Source organism: Oncorhynchus mykiss, chromosome 19 (genome assembly GCF_013265735.2).
Source record: "Oncorhynchus mykiss isolate Arlee chromosome 19, USDA_OmykA_1.1, whole genome shotgun sequence".
NCBI classification, from domain to species: Eukaryota; Metazoa; Chordata; class Actinopteri; order Salmoniformes; family Salmonidae; genus Oncorhynchus; species Oncorhynchus mykiss.
The window spans coordinates 40,044,720-40,062,362 of NC_048583.1; the positions used below are offsets into that span (position 1 = coordinate 40,044,720).

Genomic DNA, 17,643 nt, shown 5'->3' on the forward strand with positions numbered 1-17,643 from the left:
AACAATGGACTGGTTGGGGATCAGTAAAGTTCTCACTTTCAGAGTCTTGGTGAGAAAGGTGCTGTGTGTGTCTGCATCCCTGAGTGTTGCAGTGGTGTCTTTCTCCAGTCTGTCTGCTTGGTCAGGCTTCAGGCAGTCCACCAGGAACTGTCTGTGAGACAGCACCTCCTTCAGGGCCTTTTGGAACTGCACACCCTCCTCTAATGCAGCCTGAAGCAGGAAGAACCACTGTCACATGTTCTACCATCAGTGAGTGATGAGTGTTTCCATGTTTTCTCAACAACTCTGAGTTCTTGGAATAGTCTATATCCCTGACCTCACTAGCTCTGATTCATGTTGTTTCAACAATCTAGCAAATGGACCACAGTGAGTGGACCTACGTCACTCGTATTACAGGATGTACCCATAGGCACTAAACAAAGTCCTTGATAATGTTCCTGTAATAATTGGAAATAATGACCAAATTCAAAACATCTACACACTTATGCACCCTGGCAATTACTTCAGCAAGGCATACAGGAATATTGTGTTCCCTCTACAGTTCCAATAATTTGCTCCCATACCCAGGTAGCCAACATTACTGGGAAACTTTCAATTGTATTGTATGTGATGCTCATACAACTAGATTGTGCAATGAAAGTACAAAAGCTGACACAAACCGAATTACATATCGATTTGGATATATTGAAGACGTTAAACTTCATCATATCAACATTCATTCTGTTTGATTGAGAGGCCTGTGCTATAACCTGGATGGAGGGGGCTGTCCGTGTGGGTGAGGAGTGGTTCCACTGCTGCAGAAGCTGAACAGAGGCTGTGAGGCAGCGAGCTGTGTTCTCAGTGCAGCAGCTCTGCCTCTCACCCAACCTGGTCTTCAGACTACACACACACAGAGAGAGAGTGAGAGACAGGATATTCATATGTACAAGCTGATACAATCTCTTAGATTAGTTAATAGCTACTATACTAAACATCCCAGCTACTCATGTATATAAGAATTCCATGTCTCTATCTTTGCAACTTGCTACCCCTCAAACTACAAAGAAAGATCAGCATGTTCCGTTATCTATGATATAAAGGAGTAATAACAATTAAAACTGAAATTGAAATGGAAGAGAGCCAGCTGAGTTTAAACTTGGAGAGCAACAGGAAGAGGTTCTGTGCACTGCACAGTTTGATAATGAGCTGAATGTTTGGGATGCCAAGTCTAGTACCTGTCGTGCTGCTGGCTCAGTAACTCCATTATGGAGATGACTTCAGCGGGAAGGTCCTCCTCTGTGGATGCAGATCTGGCAGCCTGACGCAGGTCATGAACTTTAAGCCCTAACCCCTCCAATGACCTCTCGCAGTTCTAAAGGGTGCAGAAATCACAAGTGTAAAACTCAGGTTAGAGTCTCGGAGCAATATAGAACTATAATTGATTTGTATTTGCTTTGTTGCAATTGTCCCACAGACTGTGTACATTGATTATTTTGAGTTGTTTAAAAATAAATACCGTAATATGGGAACTAGTACAGTGCCAAACAGAGCAGAGTCATTTGGAGCAGCGGAGGTACCTTGAGGCTGTGCCAGTGCTGCTGGAGCTGGGCTATGTTGGGGTGTGGCTCGCTGTAGCTCAGGGCCTGGTCCAGAGAACGGAGCTCCCACTGCAGGGCTTTGGCCCTCTCCCTCAGGCCCTGGGCCTTCTTGGCCATCTTCGCATCCAGCTCCTTCAGCTGGGCCTCGCAGCCTGCCAGCCTTTCCGTCATCTCCCTCTCAGAAGAAGTGAGGAGGTCGTGGAGGTGGCTGACCTCCAGGGTCAGGGTGTCACGACCGGCAGGGGTGCAGTGGCTCAGCAGGGTGTCTCGGATTGCGTCCAGCTCCCTCATCTCCCTCTCCTCCCTGTCGACAGTCTGGAGCAGGGCCTGGGGGGGAAGGGCACATACAGTATTTACAACCCTCAGACTAGCAATATGGACAATATGGTCTTAACAAGCTGTCCTGAAACACATACAGTAAAACAATAGTATGACATATTTTGCGATGCACAAATAAATACACCATGACAGGGGTGGAACAGTGGCAAAGGTACCCACAGGAATAATATTAGTCTGAGGAGAGATTAAATAGCATTAATACAACAAAAATTATTCAAAACACACTCCTTTAGTTTACACAAGTTAAACAGATGTATTTTTTCTTCATTATAATTATATTCATCCTCGGCGTTACTCTGGAACCTGATCTCTCTTTTGACGAACATATCGAGACTGTTTCAAGGACTTTCAAAGCTTTTTTTTCCTCTACGTAACATTGCAAAAATCAGAAACTTTCTGTCCAAAAATGATGCAGAAAAATGTATCCATGCTTTTGTTACTTCTAGGTTAGACTACTGCAATGCTCTACTTTCCGGCTACCTGGATAAAGCACTAAATAAACTTCAGTTAGTGCTAAACATGGCTGCTAGAATCTAGACTAGAACCAAAAAATGTGATCATATTACTCCAGTGCTAGCCTCTCTACACTGGCTTCCTGTCAAGGCAAGGGCTGATTTCAAGGTTTTACTGCTAACCTACAAAGTATTACATGGGCTTGCTCCTACCTATCTTTCCGATTTGGTCCTGCCGTACATACCTACACATACGCTACGGTCACAAGACGCAGGCCTCCTAATTGTCCCTAGAATTTCTAAGCAAACAGCTGGAGGCAGGGCTTTCTCCTATAGAGCTCCATTTTTATGGAATGGTCTGCCTACCCATGTGAGACGCAGACTCGGTCTCAACCTTTAAGTCTTTACTGAAGACTCATCTCTTCAATAGGTCATATGATTGAGTGTAGTCTGGCCCAGGAGTGTGAAGGTGAACGGAAAGGCACTGTAGCAACGAACCGCCCTTGCTGTCTCTGCCTGGCCGGTTCCCCTCTCTCCACTGGGATTCTCTGTTTCTAACCCTAGTACAGGGGCTGAGTCATTGGCTTACTGGTGCTCTTCCATGCCGTCCCTAGGAGGGGTGCGTCACTTCAGTGGGTTGAGTCACTGACGTGATCTTCCTCTCTGGGTTGGCGTCCCCCCTTGGGTTGTGCCGTGGCGATGATCTTTGTGGGCTATACTCGGCCTTGTCTCAGGATGGTAAGTTGGTGGTTTGAGGATATCCCTCTAGTGGTGTGGGGGCTGTGCTTTGGCAAAGTGGGTGGGGTTATATCCTTCCTGTTTGGCCCTGTCCGGGGGTATCATCAGATGGGGCCACAGTGTCTCCTGACCCCTCCTGTCTCAGCCTCCAGTATTTATACTGCAGTAGTTTGTGTGTCGGGGGGCTAGGGTCAGTTTGTTATATCTGGAGTACTTCTCCTGTCTTATCCGGTGTCCTGTGTGAATTTAAGTATTCTCTCTTTCTCTCTTTCTTTCTCTCTCTCGGAGGACCTGAGCCCTAGGACCATGGCTCAGGACTACCTGGCATGATGACTCCTTGCTGTCCCCAGTCCACCTGGCCGTGCTGCTGCTCCAGTTTCAACTGTTCTGCCTGCGGCTATGGAACCCTGACCTGTTCACCGGACGTGCTACCTGTCCCAGACCTGCTGTTTTCAACTCTCTAGAGACAGCAGGAGCGGTAGAGATACTCTTAATGATCGACTATGAAAAGCCAACTGACATTTACTCCTGAGGTGCTGACTTGTTGCACCCTCAACAACTACTGTGATTATTATTATTTGACCATGCTTGTCATTTATGAACATTTGAACATCTTGGCCATGTTCTGTTATAATCTCCACCCGGCACAGCCAGAAGAGGACTGGCCACCCCTCATAGCCTGGTTCCTCTCTAGGTTTTTTACTAGGTTTTGGCCTTTCTAGGGAGTTTTTCCTAGCCACAGTGCTTCTACACCTGCATTGCTTGATGTTTGGGGTTTTAGGCTTAGTTTCTGTACAGCACTTTGAGACATCAGCTGATGTAAGAAGGGCTATATAAATACATTTGATTTGATTTGATATTTTGCGATGCACAAATAAGCTAATAGCAAATGGCAGGTTTCATTGCAATACAATGCTGTTCTTTCATGCTCTTTTCCATGCTCCTGTAACTAACCTTCAGGGTGTTGGCGTAGCTGTGTAGAGCCTGTCTGTCTGTGGGCTGGGGGCCCATACCCTTCACATGCTCCCTCAGCCAGTCCTGGGCTGCCCCATGCTGTTCCACTAGCTGGGCACAGTGCCTCTCCATGTGGATGCCCTCCTCCATCCTCACACAGGCCTCCTTGAACACACATACACACACACATTATAATTACCAACACGTCTTTCAATGGGCACTGATTCAAAGAGGAAAATTACAATTCTAACAATTTCTATACAATATACAGTGCATTCGGAAAGTGTTCAGACCCCTTCCCTTTGTCCACATTTTATTTAATTATTTTATTTTATTTATTCTAAAATGAATTAAAGACATTTTTTTCCTCATTAATCTACACACCAAACTTCATAATAACAAAGCAAAAACAGGTTTATAGAACATTTTTACATACGAATTCAGACACTTTGCTATGAGATTCGAAATTGAGCAATTGGGGGAGAAGGGCCTTGGTCAGGGAGGTGACCAAGAACCCGATGGTCACTCTGACAGCGCTCCAGTGTTCCTCTGTGGAGATGGGAGAACTTTCAAGAAGGGCAACCATCTCTGCAGCACTCTAACAATCAGGTCTTTATGGTAGAGTGACCAGACGGGAACCACTCCTCAGTAAAAGTCACATGACAGCATGCTTGGAGTTTGCCCAAAGGAACATAAGGACTCTGACCATGAGAAACAAGATTCTCTGGTCTGATGAAACCAAGATTAAACTCTTTAGCCTCAATGCCAAGTGTCACGTCTGGAGGAAACCTGGCACTATTCCTAAGGTGAAGCATGGTGGTGGTAGCCTCATGCTGTAGGGATGTTTTCAGCAGCAGGGACTGGAAGACTAGTCAGGATCAAGCAAAAGATGAACAGAGCAAGGGACAGCGAGATTCTTGATGAAAACCTGCTCCAGAGCACTCAGGACCTGAGACTGGGGCGAAGGTTCATCTTCCAACAGGACAAAAGCCCTAAGCACACAGCCAAGACAACGCAGGAGTGGCTTCGGGACAAGTCTCTGGATGTCCTTGAATTGCCCAGCCAGAGCCCGGACTTGAACCCAATCAAACATCTCTGGAGATACCTGAAAATAGCTGTGCAGCGACATTCCCAATCCAACCGGACAGAGCTTGAGAGGGTCTGAAGAGAAGAATGGGAGAAACTCCCCAAACACAGACGTGCCAAGCTTGTAGCGTCATACTCAAGAAGACTCAAGGCTGTAATCGCTGCCAAAGGTGCTTAAACAAATGTGAGGGATCAGCCGGATCAAGTGGTCCGACTGCACCCTCTCCTGGACGTGGGCCGCAGTACAGCCACTACTGACGAGCTCACCTGAGGCCAATTGACTGATTGTTGTTTGTGCTCTCTTAAGGACGGGGCAGAAAGGGAGAGTGATTATGAGCCGGAGACTATGCCGAATTCCGGGACAGTAGGATCCCCTGTTATAGGTTTTGCTCAAGCTGTTGGAGTGGCGTTGGGTACCAACTGTTATTTTTTGGGGGGGGGGGGGGTTTATTTGGATAGCCATTACCGTGGCCTTTGTTTGTACGCTCCCGGGGAAAGTTGAAAGAAGAACTCCCAATACAGTTTCCTTTGTTTTGTTGAAGTCACATCTCTGATTCTCATTTCGTGCTGTCCCGCCTAGGATTTCGTCAGTGAATAGGTACGGCCTTTCACACAATGTACTGAGTCAAAGGTCTGAATACATAATGTAATGTGATATTTCAGTTTTTAATTTTTTATACTTTTGCATTATGACGAATTGTGTGTAGATTGGATGATGAGGGGAAAAAAACTATCAAATCCATTTTAGAATAAGGCTGTATAGTAAAACAAATTGGAAAAAGTCAAGGGGTCTAAATACTTTCCGAATGCACCGAATACTACAGATGAGTGTATCACTGATCAGTATGAGTGGGGAGATCTAACACCCACCGTCAGTTCTTGGAGAAGGGCAGGGATGCATTCCTCCATGGTGGCCCAGAAGAGGTCTGTCCAGCTGGGGTCCTGGGTAAGCTGGAACATTTCCTTGCCCTGGGTGTGGAGGACAGACAGGGCTGGGGCCAGGTTCCTGGTTTTATCCAGCAGGGTCCTGGCCGTCTCCACAGCCTGCCCCCGGTCTCCCAGCCCAGGCCAGGGGAAGTGACGGGGCAGCTCTGCTGTCTGGTGCTGGACCTCAGCCAGACAGGACTGGGCTTGACACTTCTGGTACTGACAGGTCACCAGGCGTTCCACCACACCTTGCAACAGTCTGACACACCAGGGAAACATCTGTTTCACATGGTCGTTTTTTTATTCATTACACACCTTTAAATGCAATAAAATGTCACTGTACCTGTGCACCACCTCAGCATTGTGTACAACTTCTCCCCACTCCTCCTCCAAGTCTCTGACTGTCTGCTGAACCTCTAGTCTCCTGCTCTCCTCCAGGGCCTGGCTTTCACACAGACTCTGACCTTGTCTCCTCAAGTCCTGCAGCTTAGAGTCTCCCTCAGGTCTGGAACTCAGGACAGCCTGAAGAGGACATTTGAGTTAAAGGCCCAATGAAGCTGTTTTATATCAATGTCAAATCATTTCTGGGTAACAATTAAGTAACTTACTGTAATAGTTTTCCATTAAAACTGTCCAAAATACACACACATTTTTCAAGCAATACATTTGATAGGACTGTCTGGGAGTTGTCTGAGTGGGGAGGGAAAAACTGAAAACTAGCTGTTATTGGCAGAGAGGTTTGCAACTCTCTTTGTTATTGGTCTATTAACTAATTTACCACCTGGTGATACCAACAAGCAAGCCGAAACCCCCCCATTGAAAAACCTGCTGATTAGAAGGTCCTGTGTATATTGTATTTTCAACCAGCAAATATCATGAAATAACACAGATCAAATATTTTCACACTTTTACAGTGATAGTTTTATCAGCTGTTGTAAATGATGCAAAACACAGGAAAAACAGAATGTTGACTGCACTGGGACTTTAATGCAACAGAATATACGAGGAATGGTCTGACTACAGTCAATAGTATAAACTGCTTGAAGATTTGGCTTTGCAATCTTAACATAACATTTTCCTATTTTTAATCAGCCAATCAATTGTGACAATACAAAGATCCTGCGGTGTAGTGTAGCGCGCACCGTTGCTCTCTGCAGCCTGTCCTGGATCTCTTCCTTGCTGCCCCGGGTGCCTGCTCCCAGGGACTGTGTGTTCTGCTGCTGCAGTTGGAACCAGGCTCTGCTGCTCTCCTCCAGGGCCTGGAAGGCCTCTAGCTGCCTGGAGAGAGAATACCACACCTGGGCCTGACGCAGAGTCTCCTCAGCAGTCTGCAGGACTCTCCTCCACTCCTCCTCCATGTCTCTGACTGTCTGCTGAACCTCTCGTCTCCTGCTCTCCTCCAGGTCCTGATGTTCACACAAACTTTGACCTCGTCTCCTCAAGTCCAGCAGCTTAGAGTCTCCCTCAGATCTGGAACTCAGGGCAGCCTGTGGATAGAGAGACAGAAAAAGAGTAGTGCCTTAGGGCCTCAGCTAGATCGGACCTTGTTGGAAGTGTTACTGACTTGACTATGTGTTACTGACTTGATATCTGACATTTTTTTAGGCACAAGTAGCTATAGACTTACCTGTGCTACGTTTATTCTGTCATCAGTCTGGCTCTGGCTGCCCAGAGAGTGTAGGCGTTGTTTGTGGTCTCTGACCCAGGCCTGAATGCTTCCCTTCTGGGTAACATATTCAATCATTTCCCTCTCTATGACACTCTGAACCTCGGCCTTATCCACCACCTCCTTTGCAGCCTTAAGAACTTCTCCCCACTCCTCCTCCATGTCTCTGACTGTCTGCTGAACCTCTCGTCTCCTGCTCTCCTCCAGGTCCTGATGTTCACACAGACTTTGACCTCGTCTCCTCAAGTCCTGCAGCTTAGAGTCTCCCTCAGGTCTGGAACTCAGGACGGCCTGGTAACAGACACAAACACTAGGTAAAGACTAAGGTAGTATAGTAAGCATTATGGACTTAGACTTAGCACAAAAAATACTCAAACAACCTTAGTCCAAAACTGAGCCTAAGCTCAAGTCCTAGGCTTTGCCCTGCTGTAGCTCAGACCCAAACACTAAACATGTCTACCATTAACTGTAGACTGACCTGTGCAGTTTGCATTCTATTCTCTGTCTTGGCCTGGCTGCCCAAAGAAAGTAAGTGTTGATGTTGGCCTTTGATCCAGGCCCTGGAGTTCTCCTTCTGGGTTTCCAAGTCTCTCAGCTGGCCTTCGATAGCACTCTGCATCTCAGCTTTGGTAAGAATCTCCTCAGCAGTCTGCAGGACTCTCCTCCACTCCTCCTCCATGTCTCTGACTGTCTGCTGAACCTCTCGTCTCCTGTTCTCCTCCAGGTCCTGATGTTCACACAGACTTTGACCTTGTCTCCTCAAGTCCTGCAGCTTAGAGTCTCCCTCAGATCTGGAACTCAGGACAGCCTGAAGACAAAGACAAAGGTACTCAGTCAAAACTGAATTAGGCAGTTTAGAGAAAGACCAAAAGCCAAATCCATGTTTTTATGCCAAGTAAGACTCTGATGGAAGAGCCATGAATTGTAAATTCAGAACGAATGCTGACAACAACAATACGTCCATATCTTCGAAGGATTTATAAGCACTTCTAGCTGTACACAGACCTGTGCGGTATGTAGTCTCTCTTCAGTCTTGGTCTGGCTGCTCTGAGAGTGTAGCTGTTGTTTCTGGTCTTTCACCCAGACCCAAGTGCCTTCCTTCCAGGTTTCAAAAGCTCTCAGCTCTTTTTCTAGTACCTCAGCCCGATCCAGCGCCTCTTTTGCAGCCTGTAGGACTCTCCTCCACTCCTCTTCCATGTCTCTGACTGTCTGCTGAACCTCACGTCTCCTGCTCTCCTCCAGGTCCTGATGTTCACACAGACTTTGACCTTGTCTCCTCAAGTCCTGCAGCTTAGAGTCTCCCTCAGGTCTGGAACTCAGGACGGCCTGGTAACAGACACAAACACTAGGTAAAGACTAAGGTAGTATAGTAAGCATTATGGACTTAGACTCAGCACAAAAAATACTAATCTATAGGGGGAGACTTAGCACAAAAAGTACTATCCATAGGGGGAGACTAAGCACAAAAAATACTATACAAAGGGGGAACTTTGCACAAAAAAATACTATCCATAGGGGGAGACTTAGCACAAAAAATACTATCCATAGTGGGAGACTTAGTGTAACGGATGTGAAAGAGCTAGCTTAGTTAGTGGTGGTGCGCGCTAAATAGCGTTTCAAACGGTGACGTCACTTGCTCTGAGACCTTGAAGTAGTAGTTCCCCTTGCTCTGCAAGGGCCGCGGCTTTTGTGGAGCGATGGGTAACGATGCTTCGTGGGTGACTGTTGTTGATGTGTGCAGAGGGTCCCTGGTTCGAGCCCGGGTATGGGCGAAGGGACGGTTTAAAGTTATACTGTTACATTAGCACAAACAATACTATCCATATTGAGAGACTTAGCACAAAAAATACTATCCATATTGAGAGACTTAGCACAAAAAATACTATCCATAGGGGGAGACTTAGCACAAAAAATACTATCCATAGGGGGAGACTTAGCACAAAAAATACTATCCATAGGGGGAGACTTAGCACAAAAAATACTATCCATAGGGGGAGACTTAGCACAAAAAATACTATCCATAGGGGGAGACTTAGCACAAAAAATACTATCCATAGGGGGAGACTTAGCACAAAAAATACTATCCATAGGGGGAAACTTAGCACAACAAATACTATCCATAGGGGAAGAATTAGCACAAAAAATACTATCCATAGGGGAGACTTAGCACAAAAAATACTATCCATAGGGGGAGACTTAGCACAAAAAATACTATCCATAGGGGAAGAATTAGCACAAAAAAATACTATCCATAGGGGGAGACTTAGCACAAAAAATACTATCCATAGGGGAAGAATTAGCACAAAAAATACTATCCACAGGGGGAGAATTAGCGCAAAAAATACTATCCATAGGGGGAGACTTAGCACAAAAAATACTATCCATAGTGGGAGACTTAGTGTAACGGATGTGAAAGAGCTAGCTTAGTTAGTGGTGGTGCGCGCTAAATAGCGTTTCAAACGGTGACGTCACTTGCTCTGAGACCTTGAAGTAGTAGTTCCCCTTGCTCTGCAAGGGCCGCGGCTTTTGTGGAGCGATGGGTAACGATGCTTCGTGGGTGACTGTTGTTGATGTGTGCAGAGGGTCCCTGGTTCGAGCCCGGGTATGGGCGAGGGGACGGTTTAAAGTTATACTGTTACATTAGCACAAACAATACTATCCATATTGAGAGACTTAGCACAAAAAATACTATCCATATTGAGAGACTTAGCACAAAAAATACTATCCATAGGGGGAGACTTAGCACAAAAAATACTATCCATAGGGGGAGACTTAGCACAAAAAATACTATCCATAGGGGGAGACTTAGCACAAAAAATACTATCCATAGGGGGAGACTTAGCACAAAAAATACTATCCATAGGGGGAGACTTAGCACAAAAAATACTATCCATAGGGGGAGACTTAGCACAAAAAATACTATCCATAGGGGGAGACTTAGCACAAAAAATACTATCCATAGGGGGAAACTTAGCACAACAAATACTATCCATAGGGGAAGAATTAGCACAAAAAATACTATCCATAGGGGAGACTTAGCACAAAAAATACTATCCATAGGGGGAGACTTAGCACAAAAAATACTATCCATAGGGGAAGAATTAGCACAAAAAATACTATCCATAAGGGGAGACTTAGCACAAAAAATACTATCCATAGGGGAAGAATTAGCACAAAAAAATACTATCCACAGGGGGAGAATTAGCGCAAAAAATACTATCCATAGGGGGAGACTTAGCACAAAAAATACTATCCATAGTGGGAGACTTAGTGTAACGGATGTGAAAGAGCTAGCTTAGTTAGTGGTGGTGCGCGCTAAATAGCGTTTCAAACGGTGACGTCACTTGCTCTGAGACCTTGAAGTAGTAGTTCCCCTTGCTCTGCAAGGGCCGCGGCTTTTGTGGAGCGATGGGTAACGATGCTTCGTGGGTGACTGTTGTTGATGTGTGCAGAGGGTCCCTGGTTCGAGCCCGGGTATGGGCGAGGGGACGGTTTAAAGTTATACTGTTACATTAGCACAAACAATACTATCCATATTGAGAGACTTAGCACAAAAAATACTATCCATATTGAGAGACTTAGCACAAAAAATACTATCCATAGGGGGAGACTTAGCACAAAAAATACTATCCATAGGGGGAGACTTAGCACAAAAAATACTATCCATAGGGGGAGACTTAGCACAAAAAATACTATCCATAGGGGGAGACTTAGCACAAAAAATACTATCCATAGGGGGAAACTTAGCACAACAAATACTATCCATAGGGGAAGAATTAGCACAAAAAATACTATCCATAGGGGAGACTTAGCACAAAAAATACTATCCATAGGGGGAGACTTAGCACAAAAAATACTATCCATAGGGGAAGAATTAGCACAAAAAATACTATCCATAGGGGGAGAATTAGCACAAAAAAATACTATCCACAGGGGGAGAATTAGCGCAAAAAATACTATCCATAGGGGAAACTTAGCACAAAAAATACTATCCATAGTGGGAGACTTAGTGTAACGGATGTGAAAGAGCTAGCTTAGTTAGTGGTGGTGCGCGCTAAATAGCGTTTCAAACGGTGACGTCACTTGCTCTGAGACCTTGAAGTAGTAGTTCCCCTTGCTCTGCAAGGGCCGCGGCTTTTGTGGAGCGATGGGTAACGATGCTTCGTGGGTGACTGTTGTTGATGTGTGCAGAGGGTCCCTGGTTCGAGCCCGGGTATGGGCGAGGGGACGGTTTAAAGTTATACTGTTACATTAGCACAAACAATACTATCCATATTGAGAGACTTAGCACAAAAAATACTATCCATATTGAGAGACTTAGCACAAAAAATACTATCCATAGGGGGAGACTTAGCACAAAAAATACTATCCATAGGGGGAGACTTAGCACAAAAAATACTATCCATAGGGGGAGACTTAGCACAAAAAATACTATCCATAGGGGGAGACTTAGCACAAAAAATACTATCCATAGGGGGAAACTTAGCACAACAAATACTATCCATAGGGGAAGAATTAGCACAAAAAATACTATCCATAGGGGAGACTTAGCACAAAAAATACTATCCATAGGGGGAGAATTAGCACAAAAAATACTATCCATAGGGGGAGACTTAGCACAAAAAATACTATCCATAGGGGGAGACTTAGCACAAAAAATACTATCCATAGGGGGAGCCTGGACAATTGAAATGTCTGACCTTTTTCAACAGTCTGACTGTGAACATCTGTATGAAACCCAAACTAAGGGAGACAAAGAAAAGATTAAAAAACAACTTTTGATGCAAAATGGAAAGAAAATGTGTGTAGAATATTAATCATGAACCCAAATTGAGAACCCTTTGTTTGATTAAGGGTGAATCTGTGTGAGAGATATATTACATATAACCTACCTAAAAGCAAGAGATCGATATGTACACAGATAAGGGATATTGCCTCAGCTTATTGAAACAGATAAGATCAGGGATATTGCCTCAGCGTATTGAAACAGGTAAGATCAGGGATATTGCCTCACCGTATTGAAACAGGTAAGATCAGGGATATTGCCTCAGCGTATTGAAACAGGTAAGATCAGGGATATTGCCTCAGCGTATTGAAACAGGTAAGATCAGGGATATTGTCTCAGCGTATTGAAACAGGTAAGATCAGGGATATTGCCTCAGCGTATTGAAACAGGTAAGATCAGGGATATTGTCTCTGCGTATTGAAACAGGTAAGATCAGGGATATTGCCTCAACGTATTGAAACAGGTAAGATCAGGGATATTGCCTCAGCGTATTGAAACAGGTAAGATCAGGGATATTGTCTCTACGTATTGAAACAGGTAAGATCGGGGATATTTACTATTTTGTATTGATTTTTACTTGAACATTTTTTTCACTCTTTATTCGATGAGCAAAGCAGAGAACACCGGAAGAAGAATTATCATTGAATTACCACAGTGAATTATTGTAATGCTTGTTAATGTGTCAATTAATCCCAGAAGGGATGGGTTGCCAATTGGCGATTTGACACGAAAATAAACATTCATAACAACCTTAGTCCAAAACTGAGCCTAAGCTCAAGTCCTAGGCTTTGCCCTGCTGTAGCTCAGACCCAAACACTAACCATGTCTACCATTAACTGTAGACTGACCTGTGCAGTTTGCATTCTGTTCTCTGTCTTGGCCTGGCTGCCCAAAGAAAGTAAGCGTTGATGTTGGCCTTTGATCCAGGCCCTGGAGTTCTCCTTCTGGGTTTCCAAGTCTCTCAGCTGGCCTTCGATAGCACTCTGCATCTCAGCTTTGGTAAGAGTCTCCTCAGCAGTCTGCAAGACTCTCCTCCACTCCTCCTCCATGTCTCTGACTGTCTGTTGAACCTCTCGTCTCCTGCTCTCCTCCAGGCCCTGATGTTCACACAGACTTTGACCTTGTCTCCTCAAGTCCTGCAGCTTAGAGTCTCCCTCAGGTCTGGAACTCAGGATGGTCTGAAAAGAAACACATATTTTTTTAATAAGTACATTAAGTATGTCTAATTGACTACTGACCAAAGGCATATCCAAAACTGTATCCCAAACCAGGGCCCATGCCATGACTCTTACGTTAACCCTAAACTAACTGCCACTGTTTGTCACCCAGACAGTGTACCATACGTGTCTGTAGCAGCTGGAGACTGACCTGTGCTGTGTGTCTTTGGTCCTCAGTCTTGGCCTGGTTGCCCAGAGAGCGGAGTTGCTGCTGCTGGTCTCTGACCCAGGTCCTGGTACTTTCTGTCTGGGAGTCAAACACTCTCAGCTGGCCTTCGATAGCAATCTGCATCTCAGCTTTGGTAAGAGTCTCCTCAGCAGTCTGCAGGACTCTCCTCCACTCCTCTTCTATGTCTCTGACTGTCTGCTGAACCTCTCGTCTCCTGCTCTCCTCCAGGTCCTGATGTTCACACAGACTTTGACCTCGGCTCCTCAAGTCCTGCAGTTTAGAGTCTCCCTCAGGTCTGGAACTCAGGACGGCCTGGTAACAGACACAAACACTAGCTTAAGACTAAGGTAGTATAGTAAGCATTATGGACTTAGACTTAGCACAAAAAATACTATCCATAGTGGGAGACTTAGCACAAAAAATACTATCCATAGTGGGAGACTTAGCACAAAAAATACTATCCATAGTGGGAGACTTAGCACAAAAAAATACTATCCATAGGGGAGCCTAGCCTGGGCAATGGAAATGTCTGACCTTTTTCAACAGTCTGACTGTGAATATCTGTATGAAACCCAAATTAAGGGAGACTTAGAAATGACTAAAAAATAACTGTTGAAGCAATATAAAAAAAAATGGGTGGAGACGATTAATCATGAATCCAAAATGAGAACATTTTGTTTGATTAAGGGTGAATCTGTGTGAGAGATATATTATATATAACCTACTTAAAAGCAAGAGATCGATATGTACACAGATCAGGGATGTTTCCTCTGCGTATTGAAACAGGTAAGATCAGGGATATTGTCTCTGCGTATTGAAACAGGTAAGATCAGGGATATTGTCTCTGCGTATTGAAACAGGTAAGATCAGGGATATTGTCTCTGCATATTGAAACAGGTAAGATCAGGGATATTGTCTCTGCGTATTGAAACAGGTAAGATCAGGGATATTGTCTCTGCGTATTGAAACAGGTAAGATCAGGGATATTGCCTCTGCGTATTGAAACAGGTAAGATCCGGAGATATTGTCTCTGCGTATTGAAACAGGTAAGATCAGGGATATTGTCTCTGCGTATTGAAACAGGTAAGATCAGGGATATTGTCTCTGCGTATTGAAACAGGTAAGATCAGGGATATTGTCTCTGCGTATTGAAACAGGTAAGATCAGGGATATTGTCTCTGCGTATTGAAACAGGTAAGATCAGGGATATTGCCTCAGCGTATTGAAACAGGTAAGATCAGGGATATTGCCTCAGCGTATTGAAACAGGTAAGATCAGGGATATTGCCTCAGCGTATTGAAACAGGTAAGATCAGGGATATTGCCTCAGCGTATTGAAACAGGTAAGATCAGGGATATTGTCTCTGCGTATTGAAACAGGTAAGATCAGGGATATTGTCTCTGCGTATTGAAACAGGTAAGATCAGGGATATTGCCTCAGCGTATTGAAACAGGTAAGATCAGGGATATTGTCTCTGCGTATTGAAACAGGTAAGATCAGGGATATTGTCTCTGCGTATTGAAAAAGGGAAGATCGGGGATATTGTCTCTGCGTATTGAAACAGGTAAGATCGGGGATATTGTCTCTGCATATTGAAACAGGTAAGATCAGGGATATTGTCTCTGCGTATTGAAACAGGTAAGATCAGGGATATTGTCTCTGCGTATTGAAACATAAGATCGGGGATATTGTCTCTGTGTATTGAAACAGATAAGATCAGGGATATTGCCTCTGCGTATTGAAACATAAGATCAGGGATATTGTCTCTGCAAATTGAAACATAAGATCAGGGATATTGGTTCTGCGTATTGAAACAGATGAGATCAGGTATATTGGCTCTACGTATTGAAACAGGTCGGTATTGTAGTGAAATGGAAGAGGAAAGACTATTCCGCTATTGTGACCTCGAAGAAATAGAGACTGAAACTCATTGTATCCTCTATTGCACTTGCAACCAAGATATACGCTTGCATTTATTCCAGAAAGCACACCAGATACACCAGATATACTCTTTGTTTCTGGCTCAAAACGGCCAGAAACAAAGCCCTTTTCTTCTGAAACTCGTCAGTCTATTCTTGTTCTGAGAAATTAAGGCTATTCAGTGCGAGAACTTGCCAAGAAACTGAAGATCTGGTACAATGCTGTGTACTACTCCCTTCAAAGAATAGCGCAAACTGGCACTAACCAGAATAGAAAAAGGAATGAGAGGCCCCGGTGCACAACTGAGCAAGAGGACAAGTACATTAGAGTGTCTAGTTTGAGAAACAGCTGGCAGCTTCATTAAATAGTACCCGCAAAACACCAGCCTCAACGTCAACAATGAAGAGGCAACTCCGGGATGCTGGACTTCTATGTAGATGTTCCATAAAAAAATCTGCCGTTTCCAGTTACAATAATCATTTACAACATTAACAATGTCTACACTGTATTTCTGATCAATTTAATGTTATTTTAATAGACAAATGTTTTTTCTTTTCTTACATAAACAAGAACATTTCTAAGTGACCCCAAACTTTTGAATGGTAGTGTGTGTATATATGAATGCGTATATGTATGTATAATTACAGTTTGGATAACCTTATTTACTATTTTGTATTGATTTTTCACTCTTTATTCGATGAGCAAAGCAGAGAACACCGGAAGAAGAATTATCATTGAATTACCACAGTAAACTATTGTAATGCTTGTTAATGTGTCAATTAATCCCAGAAGGGATGGGTTGCCAATTGGCGATTTGACACGAAAATAAACATTCATAACAACCTTAGTCCAAAACTGAGCCTAAGCTCAAGTCCTAGGCTTTGCCCTGCTGTAGCTCAGACCCAAACACTAACCATGTCTACCATTAACTGTAGACTGACCTGTGCAGTTTGCATTCTGTTCTCTGTCTTGGCCTGGCTGCCCAAAGAAAGTAAGCGTTGATGTTGGCCTTTGATCCAGGCCCTGGAGTTCTCCTTCTGGGTTTCCAAGTCTCTCAGCTGGCCTTCGATAGCACTCTGCATCTCAGCTTTGGTAAGAGTCTCCTCAGCAGTCTGCAAGACTCTCCTCCACTCCTCCTCCATGTCTCTGACTGTCTGCTGAACCTCTCGTCTCCTGCTCTCCTCCAGGCCCTGATGTTCACACAGACTTTGACCTTGTCTCCTCAAGTCCTGCAGCTTAGAGTCTCCCTCAGGTCTGGAACTCAGGATGGTCTGAAAAGAAACACATATTTTTTTAATAAGTACATTAAGTATGTCTAATTGACTACTGACCAAAGGCATATCCAAAACTGTATCCCAAACCAGGGCCCATGCCATGACTCTTACGTTAACCCTAAACTAACTGCCACTGTTTGTCACCCAGACAGTGTACCATACGTGTCTGTAGCAGCTGGAGACTGACCTGTGCTGTGTGTCTTTGGTCCTCAGTCTTGGCCTGGTTGCCCAGAGAGTGGAGTTGCTGCTGCTGGTCTCTGACCCAGGTCCTGGTACTTTCTGTCTGGGAGTCAAACACTCTCAGCTGGCCTTCGATAGCACTCTGCATCTCAGCTTTGGTAAGAGTTTCCTCAGCAGTCTGCAGGACTCTCCTCCACTCCTCCTCCATGTCTCTGACTGTCTGCTGAACCTCTCGTCTCCTGTTCTCCTCCAGGTCCTGATGTTCACACAGACTTTGACCTTGTCTCCTCAAGTCCTGCAGCTTAGAGTCTCCTTCAGGTCTCGAACTGAGAATGGCCTGGATAGTAAAACACATGAA

At 44.5% G+C, this 17,643-nt stretch overlaps 1 protein-coding gene across 14 annotated transcripts in view; it reads right to left on the reverse strand.

The window, feature by feature from the left end:
• The window catches only part of syne2b (spectrin repeat containing, nuclear envelope 2b), a 142,854-nt gene that overhangs the window by 89,594 nt on the left and 35,617 nt on the right, over window positions 1-17,643 (reverse strand). For 12 of the 14 annotated variants that reach the window (XR_005037720.1, XM_036954795.1, XM_036954792.1 and 9 more), the window contains 15 exons: window positions 17,293-17,622; window positions 16,773-17,102; window positions 13,894-14,223; window positions 13,374-13,703; window positions 8,745-9,065; window positions 8,218-8,547; window positions 7,701-8,030; window positions 7,216-7,560; window positions 6,417-6,595; window positions 6,017-6,332; window positions 4,061-4,225; window positions 1,557-1,904; window positions 1,215-1,351; window positions 750-879; window positions 37-210 (listed from right to left, as the gene is read on the reverse strand). Coding sequence is in view for 13 of the 14 variants with exons in the window: in XM_036954795.1 (XP_036810690.1) it covers window positions 37-210; window positions 750-879; window positions 1,215-1,351; window positions 1,557-1,904; window positions 4,061-4,225; window positions 6,017-6,332; window positions 6,417-6,595; window positions 7,216-7,560; window positions 7,701-8,030; window positions 8,218-8,547; window positions 8,745-9,065; window positions 13,374-13,703; window positions 13,894-14,223; window positions 16,773-17,102; window positions 17,293-17,622 (4,095 nt within the window). In the remaining variant the exon portion in view is untranslated. The remainder of the gene's footprint in view (window positions 1-36; window positions 211-749; window positions 880-1,214; window positions 1,352-1,556; window positions 1,905-4,060; window positions 4,226-6,016; window positions 6,333-6,416; window positions 6,596-7,215; window positions 7,561-7,700; window positions 8,031-8,217; window positions 8,548-8,744; window positions 9,066-13,373; window positions 13,704-13,893; window positions 14,224-16,772; window positions 17,103-17,292; window positions 17,623-17,643) is intronic. The other 2 variants (XM_036954796.1, XM_036954797.1) reach the window with 2 other exon arrangements.